The sequence below is a fragment of the Elephas maximus genome, chromosome 9 (genome assembly GCF_024166365.1).
Source record: "Elephas maximus indicus isolate mEleMax1 chromosome 9, mEleMax1 primary haplotype, whole genome shotgun sequence".
NCBI classification, from domain to species: domain Eukaryota; kingdom Metazoa; phylum Chordata; class Mammalia; order Proboscidea; family Elephantidae; genus Elephas; species Elephas maximus.
The window spans coordinates 60,320,957-60,339,853 of NC_064827.1; the positions used below are offsets into that span (position 1 = coordinate 60,320,957).

The 18,897-nt window shown below is 38.0% G+C and overlaps 1 protein-coding gene across 6 annotated transcripts in view; it reads right to left on the reverse strand.

The window, feature by feature from the left end:
• LPAR1 (lysophosphatidic acid receptor 1) overlaps positions 1-18,897 on the reverse strand; it is a 139,724-nt gene that overhangs the window by 85,539 nt on the left and 35,288 nt on the right. For 3 of the 6 annotated variants that reach the window (XM_049896875.1, XM_049896876.1, XM_049896873.1), the window contains exon 2: positions 3,553-3,708. In XM_049896875.1, the coding sequence (XP_049752832.1) occupies positions 3,553-3,597 (45 nt within the window). In that variant the 5' untranslated portion in view covers positions 3,598-3,708. Of the gene's footprint in view, positions 1-3,552; positions 3,709-15,123; positions 15,374-16,645; positions 17,650-18,897 lie in introns of those variants that run through there. The other 3 variants (XM_049896874.1, XM_049896877.1, XM_049896878.1) reach the window with 3 other exon arrangements.

The following is an 18,897-nucleotide window of genomic DNA, read 5'->3' on the forward strand; positions in this document are numbered from 1 at the left end:
AAGTTAAAAAAAAAAAAAATCCCAGCAAGTCAATTGCCAAGTAGAAAAAGTTTAAAATATCAAATAGTCACTTCCCACAATACTGCCCTATCCAAAAGGATTTTAAAGTTCTTTCAAACTTCCAAGAAACAAATTCCATGATATGGCATTACTCAGCAAAGTGAAATGTGGAAACTGTCCTAATTTTTATGATCCTGCAATAATTCTGATATCAAAACTAATTAAAAGGAGCACTCGCACTCTCAAATATTTATGAACATTATCAAATCCAGCAACACAATATTGGTAGTACAAAATGTCATGGCCAGGAAAAATGTGTTTCGTAGTAAATTCATGAATAATGAAGTAAAAGTTAATGGAGAAGAATATGATAAACTCAATTCTGAAATTGTATTTGATAAAATTCAAAATATAAGCTTGATCTTCAGTTCGAATAAAACCAAAAAACCAAACTCGTTGCCATCAAGTCAATTTCGACCCACAGCAACCCTATAGGACAGAGTAGAACTGTCCCATAGAGTTTCCAAGGAGTACGCAAACACCAAACCAACCCACTGCCATCAAGTCAATTCCAACTCATAGCGACCCTATAGAACAGAGTAGAACTGCCCCATAGAGTTTCCAAGGAGTGCCTGGCGGATTTGAACTGCTGACCTCTTGGTTAGCAGCCATAGCACTTAACCAGTATGCCACCAGGGTTTCCTTCCAAGGAGTAGCTGGGGAATTTGACCTGCTGGCCTTTCGGTTAGCAGTTGAACGCTTAACCACTATGCCACCAGGGTTCCAAAAACAATAATATCTTAATTGGCCTGTCCATCACCTTTGACAAAGATGCAGACCCTTTCTTAAAACACTTCTAATCCAGCTTCTAGGAGACTATACTCCTAGTTTTCTATCCTCCTTTCTGGCTACTCTTTTTCAGTGTTCTCTTGTCTCATCTCATATTCCTGGCCTCTTAATGTCAGAGTGTCCCAGGGCTCGGTCTTTATACCTCCTATCTTCCTTACCTTCACTCATTCCTTTGCTGTGCTCATTCAGTCTCACAGCTTGGTATATATACACATACATATATATAAACCAAAAAAACCAAACGCATTGCTATTGAGTCTATTCCAATTCACAGCGACCCTATGGGACAAAGTAGAACTGCCCCATACAGTTTCCGAAGAGTGTCTGATGGATTTGAGCTGCAGGCCTTTTGGTTAGAGGCCGTAGCTCTTAACCTACTATATCCAACTCTACTCAACATGTTCACTTGGCTTTCTAATAGGCATCACAATCTTAACATGTCTAAAACTTTCTACTTGTTGGCCTCCAATCAATGCTTCAGTGACTCTATGCATGCCATTTTGAGCACATGGGCAAGTGTTTTTCTAATGTAGATACCAAGATGGGAACAGGATATGTGCAAAGGTATAATTTTAATAGATATGTCAAATTACCCTCCAGAGTAACAGTACCAATTTGCCTTCCCACAGAGAATTTACAGGAGTATCCATCTCCCCAAGTGTTTATGTTAAATATGACCTCTTTCTACCTTGAGCAGTGTCAGACATTTTAATTAAATGACTCATTTAAAAATATTTATATTACTCACCAGCTGATAGTAGCTTGTGTAAGAGGGAAGATGTGTAGATAAGATGAGCCTGTAGGAAACGCTAACAAATAAGAGCAGCAAGACTGGGATGCTGAAATGCCTTGTCCAGGAAACCTCTGCCAGGGCCTAACTCACTTCACAAAAGGCTAAGAACAGTCATTACATGGGAGCAGCCACACTGGACTTTGACATGGTGACCTCAGGTGAGAGGCACTAAATCCCTTTATCCGTTCACCAAGTCTCTCTGGTACCAAAAAAAACTATTGAGGGAAAGAGAAACCAAACACTCAAAGTAAATGAAGTGTTGAAAAGGAAATGGTCTATTTACCAGAAAGAGAAATACATATGGTGACGTTATCACCAAACATCCGGGGATGTAATACTAATGGCTTTAAATTGTTAAAGAACAGGAAGGACTTTATCCACATGATAAAATCCCAAGGTCTTTTAGAAAAGAAAGAGAAAATTTACAGTAAATTAGGTTTTTAAAAAACGCCCCTTTCTCTAGTCTTCCCCTCCTTCTGTCCCTCCCTCTCTCTCACATACCTACGCACCTACTTTAAATACACACAAAATTAAGTATCCTACAAAATAAGACAGGAAAAAAAATGTGGAACAACATTGTGTATTATCAATATTCAAATTGCCATCAAAACGGCTCTTTCTTTAACCTTGGCCTAAAGATGATCATCATGTATAAGATGGAACTTGCATTCTAGAAAGGGAAGATGGAGGAAGAGCAAATGGGAGACCACACATGTTGGGCACCTACAATATGCTTTATATATACTCTCTCTATATATAAAGTGTATATATATATATATACACTTTATATATACATTGTTTTAGGTGCCATTGGGTCGGTAGCGACTCACAGCAACCCTATGTACAACAGAATGCAACGCTCCCAGGTCCTGCGCCATCCTCATGATCATGTTACGCTTGAGCCCGTTGTTGCAGCCACTGTGTCAATGCATCTCATTGAAAGTCTTCTTCATTTTCGCTGACCCTCTGCTTTACCAAGCATGACGTCCTTCTCCAGGGAGTGGTCCCTCCTGAGAACATATCCAAAGTAGCAGGAGACGAAGTCTCGCCATTCTTGCTTTTAAGAAACATTCTGGCTGTACTTCTTCCAAGACTTACAAAACCATCCTGTGAGGTGTGATTACATGAGAAAGAAATGAAGCTGAGAGACGTTGATATGACTATGACTCCTTATGTGGCAACGGGAGGGGCAAGAATGTGAACTCAAACCTACTGACTCCAAAGTCTGTCTCCCTGTTGTACCACTCTTTCTGCTGAGGGTGAAAGAGTCCAGTTAATACTCAAATAGATCAGATTGTAAAATAATCTGAATAAAGACAATGCTCCTGCTGTATTGCCGATACTTCACTGGACATGAAAAAGTAACAACTCACATGACAGCTGTTTGGAAGTTTCTGGGGTTGCATTTTGTTTTCAAAGTTTCTAGAACAGGCCAAGGACAAATAAGAAGGAAGAGGATGAGAGGAGGAGAAGAGGAGGAGGAGGAAGATGAAGAGGAGGAGGAGGAGAAGATAAGGACAACACAGCATTCAGGAAACTTATTATAAGAGTAGATCTGTTTGAAATATTTCATTAAACCCCAAAGAACCAAGGGAAGGAAGCTAGCAGGACTTACCACTGTCTTGATTTGGAGTTTGACGCCTATAGTAACAGTCAGTCATCCTAAGCATTGAAAATCAAGGCCTCCTAGGAACAGAGGCCAGTTCACTCAAATCACTTGTTCATTGTTCCAGCTGGTTCCTGAACTAAATGGCACCTCCCTCACAAAAGCACTATTATCCAAGTACACACCAAATGATAATTAGAGGGATACACATGATCCCTAGAATTCAAACACACTTTCAAAATCTCAGTTTAAATATTCAACAAAACTATCATTAGCCCAAACATTTACTAATTTGATTATTTACCTGGGGCTGTGAAATTCCAGGGGTAGAAGTAGAGGCAGCAGCCATGGTTGTAGTTGTGGGAGATGTGCTAGGCCCCAGCACTATGGCACTGGACACAGGACTCAAATTCTTGTGGCTGCTGATCACAGCGTGGTCATGCTAGGAGAAACTGTGCACCTGGAAAAGGATAGGAAAACTGGGATTAAACCTAAGAGGATTAGCCCATTGGTCAGAAGCAGCAAAATCCCTTCGACCAAATGCCAACTTCCAGCTTAATGAAAAGAAGACCATCGTAGGTAGCATCTAAAATCTAAAGCCATAACTTGCATACCATTTTGTCCAAATGATGCTAAGCTGGCATATTTTCTAAGTTTGAATCCAACTCTGCGTGCTGGCTAAATGTTTTGAGGAGGCAGTTTCAAATTGTGGGGGTAAGGCAAAGGGCAGGGGTAGAAGCCATCCTATCATTAAACAATAAAGGAACTGAATGACCCACAGTTGAGGGGTGACAGTTTTATGTATGAAGGGCAAAGAGAATAATACCATCAAGTGTCTTAGAGACCACTCATTTCAACCCTGTCCTTCTGCAGGTGAGGAGAAAACAGACTACAAGGACACATTCAGTTAATGGCAGAATGAGGAACCCTAATTCCCAGTCCAGTATGAAACATAAGTGAATATGTTCTATGATTACATTTCCCCAAGAAACTTAGTCACCACTTTCAAGATTAAACAAAAGGCAAGATACCTCAGAGTTACAGGGGTCTGTCAGAGGAGTGAGTCAGGTATTCAGATAGGTAAAAGCAGGGTTTAACAAAACCCAGCTACAAAATAAGAAAGTCCAGACTTCCATATGTGTGAGAAAAAGCGTGCTTCTAAAATGCTATCAGTATCCTCAATAAGCACAGAGTATGGCCACATATTCTACTATGTTCATTAAGAAAACCTCAGAAAGAATCTAAATTCCTTATAGTAAAGCATGGCCTAATTTTGTTAAAAGACTGATGTGATGTTTCCACGTTTCAATTTAGTCCAGAAGGGGAACCTTTTTTTTTTTTTTAAGCTTAGTTAAAGAAAACACATGCCACCTAACAATATCCTTTCTCTCATCCAAAAGATATTTATTTTGCAGCTACAGTGAGCTAGGGGCATAATGAGGAAGACAGAGCCTGCCCCTGTCTTCAAGGAGCCCATGTCTGGAAATTGATTTTCTAGTTTCACCAGCACGCAAGATGATACCTGAACACTTTTAAGCCTTTGGAAAACAACACTTTTCATAGTGATAAAAGTACTGAACCAGAGATCACAAGACCCAAATTGGTACAGCAGCAGTGGTGGAGCCAGGCATTTAATACAAGTCCTTTGGTCCCAAATCCTATAGTGCTAATCAGTAATAGCTGGATAACACTGGGCAAGTCACACACATGCTGCCTTCCACAGAAATGATCCAGGTTTGGCAGCAACTTCTCTGAACTTTAAATTCTGTCTTTTTGTATTATCTTTCATCCTAGGGTTTCAATTGCTGTATTTTTAATTGTTTAGAACTGTGGTGTCTTCCTATTTTCTTGCTGTGTTAGAGCACTTATTTTTATTAACAAGTAAGTAGTAAAGTTGTCAAGCTATCTTGAGATGAAATTTAACAATCATAGAAACCTTAGAAAACAATGATGCTCTCCTTAGCCCTAGTTTCAGAGAAGCAAAAATTATCACACAGTAAATGTAATGAACAGCCCAAGAGAAAAGCATATACATACAGGAGTCCCTTTTCTTTTTCATGATGGCTGCTAGAGTGCTGAGCCTACCCACAGAAAATTCTAGGCCCTCTGGTATGCCATTTGGTACTGAACTTACCCCTGGCATCATTTTGTGCCTGTCTCTTTTGTTTTCCTTTTGCCTTCTCACATATTTATAACTCACTTTCTCTTGCCTTATTATATGTCAGGTGGAAAGATTAATATATAAATTGTATGATAACAAAAAAAGCAGATAAGTGAGATTCCATTGTTAAAGACTCATACTGGATGCATGTATCCAACGTCATTTCTGTCAAGCTAAGCCATTAAGTAATACAACCTTAAAATATTTTCTATCTTCACTGAGTTCACAGAATTACCTGAATGGTAAATACCTGGCACTTAGCCTGTAGTAAGGAGTCCCTGGGTGGCACAAACAGCTAAGTGGTTCGAATCCACCCTGGGTGTCTCGAAAGACAGGCCTGGTAATCTGCTTCTTAAAAGTCACAACCTTGAGAACTCTACAGGGCAGTTCCACTCTGCACACATGGGGTTGCCATAAGTCAGAATTGACTGGATGGCAACTGACAGCAACAGTAGCCTGTAGTGAGGAAAGAGGTGTAGATACATGTGGGTATGACCCACGAAATGTATGCACCATACATTCTTGCTGACAAAAGGGGGAAAGCAGAAAACGGAGGTAACGAAAACCTACTAGGTACTGGGTACTGGGGCAGTCATTTCACATGCTGTTTGAGGCAGATATTAACTCATTTCACAGGTGAAAAACTTGAGGCCTTGAAAGGTTATGTAACATACCCAAAGTCTCACTGGATATAAGGTTATGTAACATATCCATAGCCACTGGATATAAGAATAGAAAATATTCTGCTCCCTCCCTAGAATCTACAGGTAGAGTCCAGCTATTGCTCAAAACTTCCAGTATGAAATACTGCTTGGTCCTACAGGAAAGATATGCTGGAAAGAATTAACACGGGAGATTGAGAGAAGGACTAAGGCTACCTTTGTGTGAAACTGCAACTGCCTGGAAAGAATATAAGCAAATAAACCCATAACAATACCCCTAGCTCAGAAAGCTGAGGGTGCGGTAAGCCTGGGAAAAGTTTGGGTACATTTAGAATACACTGACTCCTCAAAAAAGTGTCCCTGGCTCCAGGGGCAAATCAAAAAAGTAATCTCTGGCTGTGTTTACTTCTGATTTACACGTGGCCAAGATGACTGCCCCAGAAAGTGTGTGGCAGAATAAAACACAACCAGCTGGCTTCTGACATGGGCAGCCATGCCAAGTGACAATGCCCTTGCTAATTACTAAGTGCCACACCAAACACTGAAAAGAAATTCCGTGGTTCTCAGGCAAATTTCCCTTTGATTATTTCTGGATCTGGTGCTGTCTCCCTCCTCAGCTTCCAAGGAAAATGAATTTCTCATTGGTAAATTAATCTTCTACAAATTTAACCTTTTTCTTTATCTGGACTTGAGTCAAACAGTGACTCATATTAGTCTCTTGAAAGAACACAGAGCAACACCTGATACTGAATATGCACAGGCTTCCCTCTCTAAGAACAAGCAACAGGGAAAATCCAAATCCATCATGCAAATGAAACATATTATAGCTTAGATGAAGGGATAGCTCTAGTATCACAGCAAATGTTTAAGAAGTTGATATACGATATAAAAAGAAAACTAAAAAAAAAATTCTAATTCACGTTCATAAAATTCCTGAGGACATAGCAGCATCTTTTATTATTATTATTATTATTTATTGTACTTTAGATGAAGGTTTACAGAACAAACTAGTTTCTCATTAAACAGTTAGTACACATATTGTTTTTTGACATCGGTTAACAACCCCCATGACATGTCAACACTCTACCTTCTTGACCGTGGGTTCCCTATTACCAGCTTTCCTGTTCCCTCCTACCTTCTAGTCCTCGCCCCGGGTTGCTGTGCCCATTTAGTCATCGCAGCATCTTTGAAAACAGGACAGGCAGTCACAAAAAGAAATATGAAATCAGAAAAGAGTTTGCATTAACCAAAAGACTAAAAAATAAAAATCTGAAGAATAAACTCGAATGAAGGCCATGAACTTCACACAGGAATAAAGGAGAAAATAAAATGAGTGAAGCAGAACATGAGCCAGAACTCGGGGGTGGGGAGGAGAGCTGCATGGGCAAAGATTGTAAAGCCTCCATCCCCAAAACAAATGAACAAAACATACTAAAGGAAAACAGTAGCCATCAATGTGGAAGCCAAGAGGGGATAAATTTATTCTCAAGGATTTAGAAAACTGTTGCAAAGGGACAAAAATTTCAATCAAATGGAAAAAAAAAATTCAGACTTGAAACTTGTGTATCCTTCTGTAGGGAACTATACAGTCTGGCAGGGGCCAAATAGAAAAAAACTCAATGTCAAACTTGCAGAACAAGAATATGAGATACTGGAAGGCCAGGGAAAAGCTCTACATTGCCTTTCTTGGTAGTTATTCCTGCTGCCAGCCTCATACCATCTAAAATTGAGATGGAAGATTCTTCTCCCTGGTACCTGAGCAAATAAAGACTTAGCAATAGTAACACCAAGAAGATGCTGTACCCATCAAAACAGAAAGGATGCTTAAAAATTGATAATTCAAAAGTCAATACGAGGTTGGAATATAAAGTTAAGGAATTTGCTCTGAAAGTACAGCCAAAAAAAAAACCCATGGGAAAATAGAAAAAATAAGAAAGCTAGAGGACTAGTCAGGAGGGTCTAATAGCCAAATAAAAGCCATTCCAGAATGAAAGAGTAAAGGAAATGGAGGTGAAAAAAATAACTGAAAACATTTTCTAGAATGGTAGGTCATAAACTTGTGGATTATAAGGGCCCACTGAGTGCCTACCTGTGAATATGAATGGATTTTAATACGCCCAACATCACTGTGAGATTTTTAAGCTCTGGGAATAAAATAAAATATCCTATAAGCTATCAGAATGGGGGAATTATATAAAAAGTGTTGTTTTTGTTGTTGCTATCACTGAGTCAATTCCAACCCATAGCAACCCCATGTGGCAAAGTAGAACTGTCCTGTAGGGTCTTCTAGGCTGTAATCTTTATGAGACTAGATGACAAGGTCTTTCTCCAGCAGAGCCGCTGATCGGGTTTGAACTGCTAACCTTTCAGGTAGCATTCAAGAATTTAGCCATTGCACCACCAGGGCACTTTATAAAAAGTGTTAAAAATAAGAAGGTCTTTGGACTTCTCAACAGCAAACTTGAAAGCTAGAAAACAAAGGAGCAACGAGTGAAGTGATTTACAACCTATAATTCTATTGGAGGATACAGTCCTCCAAGATAGAGAGGAAAATAAGAAAGACATGTGATCCAGAAAAGAACAGTCCCATCCTGGAGAAAAACAAAGAGAATTCCTGACATAATTGTGAAGGTAGACCAGTAGCTGACAGGTGAGAAGACTCAAAAAGTAACCCTGACAAAAGAGTTGATCTATCTTAATATATTGAAAGTAACCCCCCCCCAAAAATATTGAAAGTAGATTTCTATAATTGATAGAGTTTGGAGTTGAATAAGTAATAACCACACAGAAAACTAAACAAACATAAAAAAAGGATGATTAACTTAAAGAACAAAAATTGGCAGAAAAGGAAAAAGATTCATAGAATTCTACATGGCTCAGCTATGAATGATATTTGTTGCTGCTAACTCATGGCAATCCCATGCACAATGGAACAAAATGCTCCTGGATCCTGCACCATCCCCGTGATCAGTTTCAGATCGGACTGCTGTGGTCCGTAGGGTTTTCATTGGTTGATTTTTCTGAAATAGATTGTTAGGCCTTTCTTCCTAGTCTGTCTTAGTCGGGAAGCTGCTGAAATCTGTTCAGCATCACAGCAACATGCAAACCTCTACCAACAGACAGATGGTGGCTATGCATTGGCCAGGAATTAAACCCAGGTCTTGTGCACAGAAGGCAAGAAATGACCAATATTTACAAAGTCATAATTACATTAACACCGAATAATGACAGAACTATATTAGCAAGACAAGGTATAGCATGAGAGTGTAAGTATGGTACACCTTCCATATGGGAACTGAAATATCATAAAAAGTAGGAATAAAAATCATAGCGATGCAAATACAAATACCAAATGAAACAGCTGAAAGTGGTAGCTAGGGTAAAGGTAAAAATGTAGGAAGGGGAGGGAACAAGCCTCATAGAGCTGTTTGAAACTTTAAATTACAAACATTTACAACTTTGATTTAAAAAAAAAACACAATAAAGGAATATAAGGGGAAAAAAAAATACTCCTGGAACAAAAATCTTCAAAGTACAATGGACAGATGTACCTCTGCAGAAAACCAAGTTGATGCATGGAATATTGGCTTAGAAACATCACACAGTACAGACGAAAATTTCGAAACAATGGAAGTGTCTAGACTGATTAGAAATGATTAATACGGAGCACAGAGAATAGAGATTGAACATACGGGACAAAGAAAAGAGACATTCAACATAATGATAATCGGTATGTCAGAGGAGAATAAATGGGACAGAAGATATTTAACAATAAAATAAAAGTAAACTTTCCTTAAAAGAAGATATAAAATTTGAATGTTTAAGCTGCTTGCCACACTCTAGGAAAGATATGGAATACGTGATTCACGACTGAACCACTGGCTTGTTAAGTTACTAAATTTCAAGAGTTAAAAGAATTCTCATAAAAAATCAAGTAGGAAAAAGTCAAATCATAAGGGAAAAAACTTGGACTAGACACAGCATCTTTCTGGCCACAACAGATGACAAGACAAATGAACAACTTTCAAGGTGTTGTCAGAAATATGGAATGACTAAAAAAATCTACGCTCAGCCAAGCTTTCATATATTTGCAACAGCAAGAACAAGGCATTTTTAGATATAAAATAATCAGGATTTTTTTTTTCACCCTGAAATAACTACTTGATGACATAATGCAACTAATCATGTGATAAAGTGCTCAGGCAAGCCTTGGTATGAGCAGGCTAACGATCCAGTCAATCCAGGTAAACACAGAATACCCACGCTAATAATGGTTACAAAAAGTAAATAATAATACAGCTATTGCAATTATCAAAAGAAAAGTTATACGATTAAAACACATGTAACTCTAATGAGCTAAGCTAAAAATTCCAGGAAATAACCCAAAGAAGGAGACAATTCTCTACCTTTTGAGGAAGGGGTCATTTAAAACTGTTTTATTACTAAAGTTGAAAAACTGAAATCTTCTAGCTTAAAGAACTAAAAAGGAAAGAGAAAGAGGAGAACAAGATGACAAAGGAACAGACACGCTACATTTTTTTTTATCTGGGCTCTTTATCCTCACCACGGTCTCCCAAAAAATGTGAGGCAAATGGTCCAGCAAGGATGAAGAATGCTGTGATCACTTTCAGAGCCCATTTGCCTCACATGCAGAGTTACATCAGACATTAGAAAAGCACTTGTGATACCAAATAAGTTCCTCATGTTTTGTTTTAAAATACAGTCTCCACCTGTGACTGCACAAACTTTCTCCCTCAAAGTATCAGGCCGAGATCTTGTTTCAGTATACTACTCACAGAAGACAACATATTTCGTGTTCTTCAATCTTTCCTTTTCCACACATAGGATCAGTTTTTCCATTTGCTTCTCCAGCTTTTCATTTCAGAGCTTTTATTTCACATTTGGCCTAAGAGCCTACCGCTTTTTTCATATGGCACTCAGCTGATGCATTCAAAGTAGGGAATATTCCTACCACATCCTTCTCATGCTGGCTGTAGAAAGAGAAGCCCAAGTACTGCGATCATACTATTTTATATATTTTTGTTTTAAAAACTTAGAAAACGGGTCAAAATGTTTTTAAATAAACTCATTTTCTTGATTTCAAAGACTGTATGGACAGGTACACAGTTTTCACTTTATAATGGTCTTCCTGATGGGAAGAGATGCTACCCTGAAACTTGTCAGGCACGATTATAAAACACAATTTGTGGCATACTCTCAGAACAGGTATTACTACTACTGTAAAGGATGTATTGGCTACACCCTGTTTCAGGATCAAGCTAGTTTGTGTTATAACATAATGCTAAGAAAATGGAAAAAGATCTGTAGGTTAAGAACAGTGAACCAGAACAAGCTTGAATCACAGATTTCTGAGTTAGAGAAAAGATGAGGAATTCAAGTGAATGTAATCATTCACCAAAGGTAAAAGCAAGAAAATAATGATGGAACCTACATTTTAGGGGTGAAGGAAGGACAAGTCAACTAAGAGGATTGATAAAATCATCTTGAAATGTAGGAGAATTAGAAGAATTATTCTTTGGGTAAGGGACAAACTTACTGCTGTCCTATTTCTTTCCATATTCCAAGTCTCACAATGTCTTAACTTTTGATCTATGAAGGACTTGCATTCAGAATATTAAAAAAAAATATTCTTACAACTCAATAATAAAAAGACAAATACCCAACTTTAAAATGGGTATTTTAAAGAATCTGAACGTTTCTACAAAGATGATAACAGATGACTAATAAACACATGATAAGATGCTCAACATCATCAGCCATTAGGGAAATGAAAATCAGAACCACAACCATTAGGATGGCTATAATCAAAAAGAGAGATGATAACAAGTATCGGCAAGGATGTGGAGAAACTGGAACCCACGTACATTGCTGGTACGAATGCAAAATGGTGCACCCACTGTGGAAAACTTCCTAACGATTCTTCAAAATATTAAATATAGAGTTTCAATATGACCCCAGCAATTCCTTTCCTAGGCAAATACCCAAGAGAATTGAAAATGTACGTACACTCAAAAGCTTGTATTAAAATGTTCATAGCAGCATAATTCATAGTAGTCAAAAAGTAGAAACAACTCCAATGTCCATCAATGGGTAACTAAAATGTGGTATATCCATACAATGGAATATTAATCAGCCATAAAAAGGAATGAAGTACTGATACATGCTACAATATGAATAAGCCTTGAAAACATCATGCTAAGTGAAATAAGCCAGTCAGAAAGACCAAATTTGTATTATTTCATTTTTATGAAAGTCCAGGATAGCCAAATCTAAAGAGACAGAAAATAGATTAGTGGTTGCCTAGGGTTCAGGGAAATGAGGGAGAAGGGTAGGGAGTGACTTGTAATGGATATGAGGATTCTTTTTGGAGAGAGAAAATGTTCTAAAATTGATTGTGGTGATGGTCGCATAACTATGTAAGCACACCAAAACCAGTGAATTGTATGTACACTTTAAATGGTTGAATTATAAGTCATGTGAATTATATCTTGATAAAGATGTTTTTAAAAAGTAGCTGACAAAAATAATAATGATGTATTATAGGATTTATTAGACAGGTAAAAGTAAAAAGAAAGCTTAGAGGGGAAAAGGTAAGTATCCTGTTGTAAGGCTCTTACATAATACATGGGGAGATAGATCACTTCGAAGTAATCTATGATAAATTAAAACTGACTATAAACCCTGAAGGTTCCTAGGTGGAGCAAATGGTTAAACGCGTGACTACTAGCCCAAAGGCTGGCAATTCAAATCCACCCAGAGACACCTTGGGAGACAGGCCTGGCAATCTACTTCTAAAAGGTCACAGCCTTGAAAACCCCTATGAAGCAGTTCTACTCTGCACACATGGGGTCACCATGAGTTGGAATCAACTCCGCAGCAACTAACAACAACATAAACCCTGAATCAACCACTAAAAACAAAAAATTACAGCTAATATGTCAACGAAAATGAAAATACAAAAACTATCAAATCCCAGAAAAAGAGGAAAAAAAAAAAACAAAGAACAGATGAGACAAATAGAAACAAAAGCAAGATAACAGACTTAAACCTAATCATATAACATATGTATATACCAAAAAAAAAAAAACAAAAAACCAAACCCAGTGCTGTGGAGTCGATTCCGACTCATAGCGACCCTACAGGACACAGCAGAACTGCCCCATAGAGTTTCCAAGGAGCGCCTGGTGGATTAGGAACATACATATATATATCACATTGAATACAAATGGTCTAAATGATCCAGTTAAAAGGCAGATACTGTCACACAATTAACAAAAGCAAGACCCAACTATATGTGCCTACAAGAATTATACTTTAAATATAAAGACACAAATACTTCAAAAGTAAAAAGATGGACCAGGCTAATATTAAATACCAAAAAGAGCTAGAGAGGTTATACTAACACCTGATACAGTAGGTTTTAGAGCAAAAAATATTACCAGGGATAAAGAAGGTCATTCCACAATGACGAAGAAGTCAGTTCATCAAGAGGACATAACAATCTTATATGTTCACATGTCTAATAACACCTTATTAGTAAAAACTAATAAAAATGCAAAGAGAAATAGGAAAATCCACAATTACTGTCAGAGATTTCAATACCCCTGTCACTAATTGAGAGAACAAGTACACAAAAAAAATCAGCAAGGATATAAAAGAGTTGAACAACACTATCAACCAACTTCATCTAATTGATGTATAGAGACTACTTGAACCAACATCAACAGAATATACATGCTTCTCAAGTGCAAAAAGGCATTTTTCTGAGATGGGCCATATGCTGGGCCGTAAAACAAGTGTCAATAAACATAAAAGGATTCAAGTTAGACTAAGTATGCTCTCCGATCGCAATGGAATTAAAATAGAAATCAATAACAGAAAGATTTCTGGAAAATCACCAAACAGCTGGAAAACTAAATAACATTATCTCTAAATTCCTTATGGAAGCCCTGGTGGTGTAGTGATTAAGAGCTATAGCTCCTAACCAAAGGGTCCACAGTTCGAATCACCAGGCACTCCTTGGAAACCCTATGGGACAGTTCTACTCTGCCCTATAGGGTCGCTATGAATCGGAACAGATGGCAATGAGTTTTTGTTTTTTTTTTTAATTCCTTACGGATCAAATAGAAATAGAGAAAACTAGCAAGTTTTTTGAATTGAATGAAAATGAAAACAAAACATATTAAAATTTGGGGGATGCCATTAAAGGAGAACCTAAGGACAGAGTAACAGAACTAAATGCCTACTATATTAGAAAAGAAAGGCCTCAAATAAATAACCTCAACTTCTATCATCAGAAACTAGAAAAAGATGATCTAATTAGTACAAAGGAAACAGTAACGGTCAGAGCAGATCATAATAAAACAAAAGGTAGAAAAACAATAAAACCAAAAGCTGTTTCTCTGAGAAATTTCATACGATTGCTAACCTTCTAACCAGACTGGCCAGGAAGAAAAGAGGGAAGACACAAGTTATTGTTATTAAGAAAAAGGGAGATGACGTCACTACAAATTCTACGGATAGGTTCTTTGCCCTTTTCTACCGTACTTGTAACTTTTCTGTAAGGTTGAGAGCAGGGGAAGAGGAGGAGGTAGAAGACTCGAAGAAGAGGGAGGGGAAAGGGAGAGAGAGGAGCAGGGAAAGAGAGGGGAAGGTAGGAAAGGGAAGGAGGAGAAGCACCATCATCTAAAATATAATGTTTTTAAAATGCTTTCAACTGGAAGAGGGTGTTCATGTGTTACTACTAACCATAAGAACAGACATGTCCAAGAATAAATTTAATAAAAAATTTTTTAATCTAGTTAGAAGATGCTATCCCGGACAACACATGCGCCTGATTTTAGAGAAGACAGGAAAAGACATCTCAGACAAATCACAAAGTATATGAGGCATGTTGCCAACAGACAAATGGGTCTTTGGAAACTGGAGAAGCCTGGACCACAGTAAACAGTGTGGGCAGCATCATATCACCAAGTTTTGCTGTATTTTCAAAAGTTAAAGAAACATTATAGTATTAGAGAAATATATTTACATTCAACACCAACCGGTAAAAGGCAGATGCTCCAGCAACATGATCATAAGTACTTCTGTTCCCAGGATGTGGGGGAAATGTGACAAGGTACCATGTTCTTTGAAAATAGTAGATTATGAAATTTCTCCTGCCTACCAGTGAGAATAATCTCTTCCAGATGTTGTTTGGCTCACAATGTGCTATTCAAAAATATGAAGGTTTTGTTTATTTCCTAAGTTCAAGAGCCAAATAAGAAACCTAGTTTCCTTCACTAACCTCTAATTAAGATGAAGATAAAAGTTAACTTTAAAAACATTAGCATACAGTCGAAATCTAGACTTATACCTTCTGCACAAACTTTTGAGTGAAAAAAATAATAATACCTGTTGAATATAATCCTAGTATCTACCTCACCATGGGAAAAATGAGGCATTTATTTCCTTTCTTGTTCCCAGGACACACCATTCTTCCCCACTGAAGTCCCTCTTGGCAAACCTCTTTACAACATACTTCTTTAAAACAGTAAGTACAGGGGTAAGCCTAAAGAACACTAGGATCGTGTGAGAGGATGAATTATTCCCAGCTGGGTTGAGGATACTTAAACACTCCAGTTTGCTGAGAATTCGTATACGTGATTTTGCCAACTTGAGAAGTCAGGAAGGCAAGACTGGCCTCATTTTTTTTAATAGAACAATTCTATGAGTAATATTTAAGTAATCAGGAAACTGAACCAAAGGGAATTATACGATTCTTCTCTAATCATAATGATTTAGTAACTATGAAAACAGAAAAGGGAACCCTCCCTAACTTAAGTGAATGATATTCAAACTCCTGATTTGCTTTTATGAAAGGGCTTTTTTTTTTCTTCTTTTCTTATTGTCGTTAAATACATAAAAAAAAAAAAACATACACAGCATAATATACACCAATTCAACAATTTCTATGTGTACAATACAGTGACATTGGTTACATTCTTTAAGAATTGTACAGCCATTCTCACCCTCCTTTTCTGATTTGTTCCTCCCCTATTAACATACTCATTTTTGTGAAAGGGTTTTACAGGTAATAGTACACACCTTTTAAAACAATTGTTCAAGCTGTTTATCAAGAAAGTAGCAGAAAACGAGAGAGAAAAGGAGCCTTTTTATAAACCACACAGAGATAGTAAAGCCACAAAGCAGCCACAAAGCCCATGTGCCTGAGGCATGACCTAAAAACCAGTTAAAGACCTAAAAACAGCTGCCAGGCCCCACTTTTAAGACTTCTAACCACCAGCCTAGAAGATACTGTCCTACATGTTCAGAAAAACAGGGGGAGAAATCCAAATGTGCAGAATGAAGCCTGTCATATAGAAAACTTGTAACTAGTGTGGAATGGACTAGCCACCCCAAAGAGGAGAAGAAGCATTATAACATTAGAAAGAGAATTATGGTACAAAAGGAATCAGCTTAAATTTTAAAAAAAGCTTTGCTGAACTGATATTACCCAAAAAATGTGCGAGAAGAAGAAACAGCCAAATAGGCTTCATGGCTACAATTTCTACCTGATCAAGATTTTCTTGTGGCTTGAGGAGGAAGGAGAGTGCTGAAGGGCCAGGCTTGGTGTGTTTTAAGACAAGTCCTGAGGATAAAATGAGAAGGCAGCAGAGCTAGAACATTTTGTAGTCCAAGAATTCTCCAACTTTCAGTGCAAGGGACTGAATACGGTGGGTGCTGAATCCACTGAGGAAAAGGCAGCATCTCCAAAAAACCACTTGTTTCTTTGAGTAGTGCCTGTGGAAGTGACTGGGGTGAGGTGCAAGGACCCTTCTCCTGCTGGGGCCTGATGGTTTCCTTATGAAGCCTGATCTCAGGCCCCTGTTACATGAACGCCTCTCAGCTGGAGTTCATAACGCCACACTGATTTCTTTTGGCCCTGATCCCACATTGCAGCTGTTTGTACTTATTTGAGGTACGGTGTATTTTGAAACAAGATGAACCAGATTTCCCCCACTGCCTATGTCAGTGCCTGGTATTGGGAAACATTAACTCTTTTGCAGTCTACTGACAACTGAAGTATGTCCATTATAGAGAGGAAGACATAAAGGAGGCATGGACTCAGAGTTGGAAAAAGTGCTCCAGATCAGAAGCCCATTTCAAAGCAAAGGGCAGATATTCCATTATTTACTTAGTTTTTGGACCCCACGTGTACCCAAACAAGTTTCAGTCAGGGTACAGAGGTTATAAAAGAATAAGAGTTATGGATTGAAGTGTGCTAGAGAAATGGGCCTTTCAAGAATTGAGTACAAAATTTCTCTGGTAACTAATACAAAAGAGACAATTAAGAGTTGCATATGAACTATCAGGAGAGAGAGAATATTTTCTTCTATTAAATCTTAGTCAGAATTACTATGTGGTACAAAACATACAAAAATATTAATATGGCCATTTCTTCTCCTATCAACCTTCAACGAAAGCTGAAGATAAAATCCATAGTTCTTGAATAATATACCACCCACAAAACTTAAACACAAACCAAAACCAACATTTCTCCTCTTTCCTAATCTGAGCTTTTGATTTAGTTGAACTCAGACATCTGTATTTTTAAAGTCTCCCTTAAGTAATTCTGAAGCAAATCTCTGGTTGTATGCCACTATCTTAAATTAGAGGTCTATAAAGACATTTATATGGAAACAAATATATCCTACACATATAAGTATTGAGTGATCGAACATGATACAAGGTGAGAACAGAGGTTCCCAAAGGAGGTAGTGCCATAAAACGTATAAATACTGATTCCTTGGCCCTACCCAGGCCTACTGAATCGGACACTATGTGAGTGAGAACCAGAATCTGTATTTTTGTTATTGAGAATATACACAGCAAAACGTACACCAATTCAACCATTTATACATGTACAATTCAATGACATTGATTATATTCTTTGAGTTGTGCAACCACCCTCACCCTTCTTTTCTGAGTTGTTACGCCCCCATTAACATAAACTCACTGCCCCCTAAGGTTCCTATCTAATCTTTCAAGTTGCTGTCGTAACTTTGCTCCCATGTAGATAGTTCTTAAAAGAGCATAAAATGCTCAAGGTAAACATTTTTTACTAGTTAAGTTAAACTATTTGCCTAGGGTCTTAAAAATTTGCAAGCAGCCATCAAAGGCATGTAATTGGTCTCTGTTTGCCTGGAGCAACAGAGGAATAAGGAGAGTCAGGATTGAAGAAGGATAAGGAATGTGTGGCTAATTGCCTCCATGAACAACTTCCTCCTTTGCCATGAGACCAGCAGACTGGATGGTGCCCAGCTACCATTACTGAACATTTTGATCAAAGATTCTATAGCAGAATCCTGATCAAAAGGGGGAAAATGCAGAACGTAATTTCAAATTCTCTTGGACTCCAGACTTTCTGGAGCCATGTGGGCTGGATGAACCCCTGAAACTATTGCCCTGAGATCTTCTTTAAAACTTAAACCAAAAATATCCCTTGAAGAATCTGCATTTCAATACGTGCCCAAAGTGAGCCTAGGCTGAACGCCAGGCATGTTAACTACTGCATTAGATTAGTGGTTCTCAAACTTTAGCATGCATCAGAATCCAGTGAAGGGCTTGTTCAAACACAGATTGCTGGGCCTCATCTCGTTAAGTTCCTGATACCATGGGTTCAGAGTGGGCCCAAGAACTTGCATTTACTAACAAGTTCCCACATGATGCTGATGCTGCTGCTCCAGGGACCACACTGTAAGAACCACTCCATAGACTATCTACTTAAAATATCAGTTACCTCAGATGGCCTTTGATAAAACTA